The 10679-nt window shown below is 36.1% G+C and overlaps 1 protein-coding gene across 1 annotated transcript in view; it reads right to left on the minus strand.

The window, feature by feature from the left end:
* HERC1 (HECT and RLD domain containing E3 ubiquitin protein ligase family member 1) overlaps positions 1 to 10126 on the minus strand; it is an 87619-nt gene extending 77493 nt beyond the window's left edge. The window contains 9 exon segments of the mRNA XM_009330100.1: positions 17 to 102; positions 197 to 341; positions 1245 to 1372; positions 2843 to 2986; positions 4597 to 4693; positions 5393 to 5704; positions 7331 to 7525; positions 7840 to 7935; positions 9191 to 10126. Of these exon segments, the coding sequence (XP_009328375.1) occupies positions 17 to 102; positions 197 to 341; positions 1245 to 1372; positions 2843 to 2986; positions 4597 to 4693; positions 5393 to 5704; positions 7331 to 7525; positions 7840 to 7935; positions 9191 to 10120 (2133 nt within the window). The 5' untranslated portion in view covers positions 10121 to 10126.
* Between the last annotated feature and the right edge of the window lie 553 nt (positions 10127 to 10679).

The raw sequence follows: 10679 nt of genomic DNA on the forward strand, positions 1-10679 counted from the left end.
CATCTAAACCACTTACTTTCTTCGGTTTAGTAATGGGACCAGTAGAGTTTCCCTGACCACACTGTCCCATTGAATTGTTACCCCAAGCATAAACTTCGTTATCTATAAACATAAATAAAGTAGAAAACAAAACCTGAGATACAATTGCTTTTGATCAAGAGGACTATTATGTATCTTTACACCTTATTCTTTTTACCGTGAGAAAGTGCCAAACAGTGACTGTCACCAATAGAAATATCAACTATTCTTGTAGCAGCCAGTTCTTCAATAAGCTTGGGTCTGAGAGCAGTTGCCTCTGAAGAGCCACAGCCAAGGCATGCACCACAGCCCCATGCATAAACCTAGAGCAAACAAACCACAAAATATCAGCATGTCAAATTTGTATTATTGGTGACCACGAACAAACAAAATACCAGACCACTTCCACAATAACTGCAATTACGCTTTCAACAAAAACATGCACAGTACTTTCATGACACTAACGCACATTTCATATAATCTGTATTTCTTCCCCCCAACCACTCAGATCACTGGCCACAGAGCACATCAATGGGGAGGCTGTGGCAAGAAAAGAAACTGCTACAGTAAACCTCAACACTCCTAGTCCATACTTTAAAAACCCATTGCCTTTGAAGCACAGTGGGGTGAGGGTGGGGGGTCAGTTAGGTTACATGTGTAGAAATGCTTATTGTATTACGTGTATATACATCATGCCAGTAAGGGCCCTCATTTACCACCTAAACATTTATCTCCAAGCTCTCCTGAGATTTTTCAGACTAGAAATAAAACTTTCTGTTAACACCTCTATTCTAAAATACCCATACATTTAAACTACTAAATCACTTAACCACCTGAGTTGGTTAATGCATTAAAAATTACAAGCATTTTTTTCAAATTTTCAAAATGCATTCAAAGATTACAAGCTTTTGCTTCCAGAACCCACTTTACTTCCTGAATCCAATTTGGTTTTGCACTGGTTATGTTTATTAACCTAAAGAATAATTCATTTTCTGTGGCTAAGCAAGACTTTTGAAAAGTGTACTTTTACATCATTCTTCAGCACATTTTGAATTACTCTAGCACATTAGGATCTCAGTACTTACAATCTCTAATCAAGAATTTCACTTATATTTAAGTACTAGTTGAATATTTTCTCAACAGTCAAAATAATAAATGCTGAAATAATGAACCCACACCATCTTCACCAACTTTCATCATTTGAGTGAAAACTTGTTCTTGTCTACCTGTCCTGTTGATGTCAAGGCAAGTGAAGACTGGCTCCCAGCACAAACTTTTCGAATAAACATTCCTTGCAAGGCTTCTATAACTTTAGGTTTATACACTCTATTTGTATCACCATGACCAAGTTTGCCTACAAAAGAAGGAAACACAAGTGGAAGGTATTTTCAATACATAAGCTACGACTATTACAAGTACCCAAAAAGAATTCTTTTTGGATTTGCAAAAAAGTCAGAGTGTATTTTTAAAATTAAAACATATTACAATTTTTATAAAACCTATTCTCTTTCTATTGCAGTAATTACAGACTTCAGGAAATATATATTTATCATAGTGTATTTAAAAATTGAAATATTAATTCCATGTATCTACACTATTCATTGCCTGCTGTTTAATTACTAAAGCCTTCAAAGCACTAAACCTTTTCATATTTAGCAAAAAAAATCGAAAGATTTCTCTCTCCTGCTTTATAAAAGTAACTTGAAAAAAACCCAACTTTTCTGTATTTTCTCCTAACAGCTGTGTGCATTTGTGTACACATTAGTATTTTTATTCCCTTATTCCTCCTTTAAGTTTCTCTTGAAAATAGCTATTCGTCTCCACAACTTCACCATTTTCAATCAATGACCTCAAAAACAAGGACTGTCACTAGATCATGTCAGTCTGTTGACAGAAAAACATTCCTCAAAAGGAACGAGAAAAAAAACAATATCAAATGTAAAATATATTACAAAGGCTGATAATTTCTACAAAGGTTATGCTTTGATTCATGTTGTTTTAGCTTTCCTAGAACAATACTTCAGTATCACATTATTAATATCCAAAAGCCAAATTGTTTATAATTTACTGAAACAGAAGAGCAAACTCCAATACTTTGTGATGGTTAAGATGCCTGTCCTGTTAAAAACTGGCATCAATTTTCAATTGAAAATTACAGAAAGAGGGAGACAGAGGAGTGGGAACAATTCTATATGCGCACGTCAGAGCTATGTTTCGAATGAAATTCAAATTCCTACCCAGTTCTATTAACCACCAATTTGATTATGAGATTTCTGTAGTCTGCATTTTCCTCTCTTCTCACACTAGGCTAGGAAGCAATAATACAGCAATTTTAATCTGAGTTTTATTTTTTATCTAGCAGAATAACCAAATTTAGCTAAATACGGTAATAGTAGAAAATGAATGATTCTGTCTTTGACAAAGCATCTACTGGCAATGAGGCTTAGAAGCCCTTCATTTTTGAGATGGGAGATATTTCTTCAAGAGGCAGTTTAAATGCAACAGTTTCTAGTACATGAATACAGTTATTGCCATATCAAATAAGTGAGTTTATTTGAAAGTTATCAGCAAAGCATTTTTTCCAGAATTGTTTATGCCTTCATTGAGCTTTCTGCTCTGTGATACCTCTCCTCCTTCCGATAATCCCTTTTTAAAGTCTATAATCTTGCAGTTAAACTTCAAATATTGTATTTAGATTTTACTAAAATCCTTTTCTTGAACAGCTACCAAATGGCAAAAAAAAAACCAAACTGCTAGGAGTACTGAGGCTATGAGGTAGATGGAATAAGACAAAAATTACTACCAAAATGTTAGTTTTACCTACCATTATCTCCTCCTCCAAATGACCATACTGTTCTCCCATCTTTGGACAGAGCTATTGTGTGTGAACTGCCACAGGAAACCTCTCCCACATTGCTAATATCTTTTACTAAAGTTGGAATGTTGCGGCTGTTGCTGTCACCATGACCTAAGGAAAAAAGAAAAATACATTTTCTTTTTGTGAAGATTTCAGTTCTATTTATGGTTTGTAATTTCAGTAAGGTTTTGCAAAACCCATATACATTGTAATTAGCACAAATGATAATTGCTGCCCACTTTTTGGAAAGATTTGTAGTAAGGTTTGGAAGAGATCTGCAGTAAGGTTAACAAACATTTCATTTTTGCTAAGACATACTCCAGGACACTTGTTCATACCTTACTGCCACTAAATCACAGGACTATTTTCTACCTAGTTTAAAAGAAATAAAAAGAATTACTAGTACAACTGCCTTTAATACTAGTTGATTAGGTAGCTATACTACCTGATACTGGGCAGCAGGTAGCCTGAACAGCATAAGGAAGCTAAAATAAGGGCACACTCTTACTACTGTCAATACAAGCATACATACTGCACAGACAAATAAAACCAGCAAACCAGTTAGTTTTAGACAGTCATAATTCTAACTGGTCCTTTCTGCAGATCCCCAATACATTACAGTATCACCTACTTCATAATAAGCATGAGTTACATGTCTAATAAACTACAGAAATTCTGCAGATACAGAAGAAAAATGGGGAAGAGAGGTAAAACAATACTACATGGTATCCATAACTGATTAAATGTGAACAATTAATGCGACTTTTAGCTGCGCACTGGAACTCACCATTGTACACTCCAAGCTCCCCAAAGCACATAAAACCCCCACATTACCCTAAAACTCAGTGAGAACGTTTCCACAATTCCCCCAAAAATTGCAGGTTAAACCTCTAACCTAGTGTTCTTTTCTTAACAGCAGGGATAGGCTCAGCACTTCTACTGACTACCTTGAAAAACTGTGACAGTTTAAGTTGTAAAACATTGTCCTCATCTTCCGCCCCTGTCAGTTACTTGCTTTCACCGTTCTACTTGGCGATCATGACATTCAAAGCAAAGACAGCAGAAAAGAACTAAAACCCAACTTGAAGCAATTTTCTATGCAAAATCTGTTCAACTGAACCTACTTGAGAAGGGTGGTTTTTTTATACTAGGCATACCAGCTGTACAGCAAAGATGATGAAATAGACAAGTAAACTTCTAGCAAATAGAAAATACCGTGGGTTTTGTTTCAGTTAAATTTAACTTTTAAAACATAAAGGTCTTAAAATGACATTAAGCCATTCTGACAAACTTAATGTCAATGTGATACTTATTAGTATCACATTAGAATTAGACCCTTGATATTATTAGCCAGTTATTCATGACTGTTCAAAGAACCATCCTACCATCACTAGATCATGTTTATCTAGAATTCCAGTTTATTTAAAATGTCTACTGTTGACATTTAAGTGGCAGTGGCAATCATATATAATCTTACGAATGGAGGCAACTTTTCCTGAAAAGAAGAATTTAAAAAAATAGAGTCTTTGTAAAATTAACTGCATTAAAATCTTTTAAGAGTCTCTGCACTAGTTTTAATACAGGGACCTATATACACACACCTGTGTATATGTGTATGTGTATTTTGAGGGGACAATAAGAGAACAAGGCATACACATATATAGTATCATTACCAGACACAGGAATTCTTCCAAAAGCATCTTGTGAAATTTTAAAATTACCTAATCTTCCAAAGTCTCCTTCTCCCCATGTATATAGCTCTCCATCTTCTGTAACAGCAGCGCTATGTCTGTATCCAGCTGATACACATACAACAACCTACGTTACATGCAAAAAATAAAAATCAAGTTTTTATACAAATTGAATAGGAAGTTTGAAAGCTTATGAAAGTCAAGTTTCAGAAGCAGTCTAGATAAATTGACTTGTTGACTCGTGTAGAGCAAGTACGCACATAAATTAATCTTTGCAATCTTTTCTATTTAGTATTTGATAAGTGCAAATCCGTACACAAAGAGCCAAGTTTATATATAAAACTGGTCATGATTTATTTATCGAGCAAATTTAACAGAACCATATCCTAGTCTTACAGCAGCAAAAAGCAGCATCAGCGGATGTTTAAAACACTGGCCAAAACATAGACAGGTAGGGAAGAGAAGGCCTTGTAGGACAAAACAAAGCCACTTTTCAAATGAAGCCACTAAAAAGTTGTATACGAAAAGTCCTAATGTTACAGCTACCAAAAGCAACCATCTCCTGGAATGTCACCGCAGTTCAGCAAAAGTGTACGAGCAACTTTTACTCTGAAGACAATGAGAAGGTTTACTGACAATGCCATTGTCCAAATCACATGCCTAAAGGCAACCATAAGTTTTAGTGCTTTGCTGAAAGCAGACCCAGCTTCAAAAAGAAGTTTAGATAAAACACAGAACTTTTTCTTAAGATTTTATATATTTCGAATTTTACACAATATCACAACTGAACAGAACACAAACAGGTGTTCTACTATACAAAACATACCTTTCCTTGCAGAGGACCCTGAATAAGTTTGGGATATTTCTGAGTTGAACTATTTCCATGTCCCAGTTTTCCATAGTCACCGTCACCCCAGCTGAAGACTTCCCCTTCTGTTGTAAATGCTAAAGTGTGACCATCAGATCCTTTTGAAGATGACACTTTTTTAATAGACCTATGAGGCTCAAAAGTCAGTTTTTTCAATGTGGACTGATTATTGGAGTCACCCAGTCCTAGTCTCCCATAGCTGCCTTTACCGCAGGCTCTAACAGAACCATCCGTAGAAATAACAAAAGTACAATATTGTCCAGCTTCAATCTATAAACAAACAGGTTAAAATAGTAAAAAAGAAAGATTAGATAAATCTAAGATTCACATATAGGTCTAGAAGTCTATATTTTTAAACAGAATGTCAGGTTTCTTTACATAACCTTTTCATATAATGTAAAAATTAAGCAGAATTTGGACTTCAGCAGTAAAATTCAAATTCTGGAAAAGTATTTTATGAGTAAATCTATGTTCTTGCGGTAAAGGATGTAAATAGTCATTAATCTATTTTATTTATTTGCATCTCTTCCACAGACTACAGAGCTCGGGCTGCCTTCAGATGTCCAAGGCTCATGGATGGAAATGGACAGTCTTTGAAGGTATCTTAATTTCTGAAGATTAAAAAGACAAAGTAACAGCTTGATAAAGCACTGTAGGTTTTGCTTAATTTTAACCAAGTGGCAACATTACAGAAATATGCCAAATGCTAAAAATCCACCACCACTTGAGACTATGCATTTTAATTACATAAACACCAAAGAAATAAGACCAAAAGTTTTTAAGAAAGTAAGAACTTGCCTCCACTGGAAAGTCAGCGCACAGCTGAAGAATGACCTAATAGCAAACCAGCTAACCCTGCAGTAATTTCCTATAGGAATCTTAACACACCATAAGTGCAAAGCAGGTTCAAATCTGAAGCATAAAGGCACTGCATGTCCACGTCATAAAACAGCACAAAGCAGGTGGTGGACTGCATGGTGACAGCCCTGTTTACTGTGAATTAACTTCTTCATATAGACAAATCCTACAAAGATAGTCAATGAAGGTTGAAGAAAAAATTCTTTATCCCAGTGGGAAATCACATAAATATGTTGTACGGGTGTATACAGTACTACTTAAAGAGTAACTCATTCATTCAGATCACTCATTCCACTGTAATGTTTTGTTTAAAGGAAGTTTTTTGAATGCATAAACTTGCTTTATGATGCCTGGTCCTGCAGTCCACTGGCATACAAAATATATCAGTGACGTCAATAGAAACAATTTCAGAAAATGTACCTAAATTGTCTAGTGACCAAAATAATGCTTTTACTTAAGTCAACACTGCAAGGCCAATACAGTAACAGAAAAGCAAACTATTCTGTTCTGTGTCACACATCAATAGAAGTGCTCAGTTGCAACTGCAGAATCTGTGACTGAGAGCAGAAAGACCATACTGTATATTGCTTTTCAGAAAGCTAATTAAGGTTGCTGTGCCAGCAGTTAGCCCAATTTGGACTTTTAAACTAGGCAACCTTGGTGTGAAAACCACCAATGGAAAAGAAGATTGAGTAGTTAAGATACCTTTTAAACAACAGTAAAAAAAAAAAAACCAACAAAAACTACAGGCAAGCGAATTCGTCTCTGCAAATGCATTTCACAGCAAGTTAGATAATTCAATTGTTCTTGTTACATGGATATTGATCCGTGTGTGTCATTAAAAAAGAAACAGAATGTTTTTTCCAGGCATCAATAAAAGTAGCGAGATACTCAGTAAAATAACTTGTGTGATTAGTTCTGAGCATCATACCTTCATTACAACTTGACACTCAGAAATAAAGTACTATTTTCCAATTTCATATTATAACTATGAAGCTGTTAAATGTTACATAATGTACCACTATAAATGTCACTCACTGTCTGTGCATCAGAAAAACTTGGAGCAAGCTTGGGTTGAAGTATTTTCTCTTGAGTTCCTTCTACCAGTTGATGACTGCTGTTGCTACCCCAAACATACACTTCACAGGTCTCAGAAACAATGGGAGCATCACCCGTTTGAATGCTGTCAGGGCTGGCACATGTTCTTGAGTAGTCTGATGCCATTCGACAAACCTATTAAAATGAGAGATTTATTACACAGTAGCATTTTCATTTATTTCCGTACAGTCATGATGTTTAATACAACTTTACTTTCCCCTCAATATGATTCTCTGCCTAAAACACAAATCGCCTATCACCATATCATTAGCTTGCCCAAATTACTTTGTTTCTCTACATCTTAGTTTTTGACCTTTTTTTGCCTTCCTCTTCTACTCCAGAATAACTCAGTAGAGACTAGACCATACCCACATGCACACACCAATCAGATGTGTGAGGGGGAAGTAAACTACAATTACCTTAAAGTCAAGGTTTGTTTCAAGACATACCTCTTCAAATAAACACAGAGCTGCCTCGTAAAGAGAACATAAGCCATCAGACGTTCTAGTTGGCTCTCTCCATTGACTTCGATCCACGGATGATCCCTACAATTTTTAGATGTTGTTATTATGAGAAAAATACTTCCATACAGCAACAGTGCACCTGTACAAAATACATTAGGGATTTGTTCTTATAGTTAAGTTTCTATAAGCATAAGTAAACTACCTTTCTCCCCTCAGCTGTGATATCTGCATACACCTCAGGATAACAGAAATGTGACAAGTGCTAGTTAAACATTCTTATTTATTCATTTTTGTGAAAATAGCTGGGTTTAGAGTCAATTTCTCCCAATACTGCTTTGTTCTGAAATGCATGTCACTTGTATTTAGTTTAAAGTGATAATTATTTAATTTAAAAAGTGACTAATCATCATTATTTTTGTGTTTACATATCTTCCACATTTTGGTCTCTAATTTTATGTCTAGTCCAAAAACCAACAACAAATAAAGTTGCCCATCAGGACATTCAACACAGTTCAGATCCTGTTACTGCCATGTTCTTCTCACGGTCCCCATTCTTCAGGTTTTAAAATTTTTTAGCAAGCATTACAAGCCTGAGAGGAGAGAAAAGAATGACCACTTCAGGGAAAAAGTCCTTCCCTGTTTCAGTCTGAGCATATGAGGCAGAAGCTTGCCACAGCTTCTGATTGCATATTGTGCAATAATTTCATAGCTTTAAAAAGAATATTCATCTAGGACCAGAATTAAGCACTCAACATACAAAGCAGTGTGCCATATGTCCAAACAATTCAGCTCATTTTCTTATTGCATTAATTTCTGAGCAGTAGCAAAAACGCTAAACATCTCCGATCTTACTGATTCTCCAAAGATGTATAAGCAGAGGTCCAGGTTAGCTGGAGCGCAGGAACGTCCGATATAAACAACTTTGAACTGGAACAAGGCATTGCAAAACTTTGAATTCTAAGCAAATTCAGCAAAGCAAGCCCTAAAAATAGTTCCATACTTTCTAACTTTTAAATGTAAAGTGCAAGTGGATCAAGTACGTCCTTGATTCTTTTCCTGAAATTAGAGCATAACACCAAAAAGTGACAACACAGGGATTGCTTTGCTGTTTCATCTCCTTTACCTATGAGGAAATGTGTGGGCAGGGAGGAAGAGAAAGAGATGGTTGGTAACAGAGGAAATACTGAAAAAAATTTTCACACACAAAAAAAAAACCACCTTTTTTAATATATTAAGCAGACTCTTCAGCAAACTGGCATTCAGTGTTGAGAAACTCTTTAAAGTTAAGAATGCAACTACATTTGCAATGTAGAAAAATCAAAGCTGGTATACCTACCAAAGATCGTCGCATCTGTGTTAATATACTCATAAAGCAATCAAAGCTGATCATCCCTTCTGGACTTTGCAGCAACTTGGTTTTCTCCATGGTGTTTACTACAGCTGAAGCACCTAAAGCCATTTCTATCCATTCAAGAAGATATCGCAAGGAACCTCGTTGGGCAGCCAAACCAAGAAGCAATTCAGAAGCTAATCTACGACCTAAAGTGTCTGCCCCAGAGTTTGGAATTGTTACTCCTTTAAGAAATGTTGTTACTTGTGATAAACAGTCCAACCCCATTGGCGGGATCTTGCTTTCATTTGCTAAAGATAAAGGTGGCAAAGAGCTCACCACTTCTATTGCAGTATGGATAACATCATTGCAAAGACTGAGGCCAGGTCCTGACGCGGGCATCATCCAACTTTGTCTCAGCAGTGCAAATAACAAGCTTAATCCGGTCCGAACCCCCATTTCTATGAGTGCGTCTGTACTTGACCTAGGACGTTCACTGACAGAATGCACATCTGTTGATCCAGAACTGCTTTCTGGTGAATGCTGCTGTTGTTTCACCTTACCCTTATCATGATATTTATTAGAAAGTGCATAGAAGACACGCTGTAACACAAGGAGACGTTTTCGAAGTGCTCCAGCAAATGGAGAGTCTGAGCACACCATCTTCGCCAGTGCCAGCTGGCTGCTAAGAAGGGCATCCAAGTAGTGGTCCTGTTCATCACTAGATAGAGATTCCCGCTCAAAATCTGGTAACTGAGGTCCTTTGAGGCACAGAACCTGCTGGGGCAATGGCACTACTTCTTTATTGCTGACTAACTTAGCGTACAAGATAGAAACTCCCTCCCTTGTTGCAATAGATTCACTATCTTCTGTGATCCAGGAGCTGTTTAGATGTTCAAGCCACTTCAGCTTCACAGGTGGGACCATAGCTGCCATGTTGGTTTACTCCTTTGCCATCAGTCCTGAAGATGACAAAAAACTGTAAATAAGTGTTCAGTATTATCTAGAGAACTTACTACTCACAGCAGGACAAATCCTAATAATCCTTTAAGACAGCAAGCAGCAGAAGATTAATCACCAAGAATTACCAAAGTTCCACCATTTTACCCATATAAATGCTGCAACCTGGAATTCAGATCAAATACTAACAGAATAGTTTAGGAGTAGCATAAAAAAGACATGTTACAGATGAATTTTTATGTTCATTTTAAACAAATAAGTACATGCATATGAGCAACTTCCTTAACATGATGTAAGAATTTTAGTATATCTGCATTTTCTAAATCCATATGCACAAAAATCCACACAAAGCAGATCTAATTCTGCTGTTTCAATGAAAATATACTTTTAATATTCTCTAGAAAAAATAATATTCTCTTTACAGACAGCAAAACTGAGGACAAAGACTTCAAAAAATGCACAAAATCGTACACAACTGTGTACAAGTGAACAGAGTACCAGTGTAAACCTTCATTTTACAATAAATGAGACTACT

The sequence above is a fragment of the Pygoscelis adeliae genome, unplaced genomic scaffold (genome assembly GCF_000699105.1).
Source record: "Pygoscelis adeliae isolate BGI_AS28 unplaced genomic scaffold, ASM69910v1 Scaffold298, whole genome shotgun sequence".
Classification (NCBI taxonomy): domain Eukaryota; kingdom Metazoa; phylum Chordata; class Aves; order Sphenisciformes; family Spheniscidae; genus Pygoscelis; species Pygoscelis adeliae.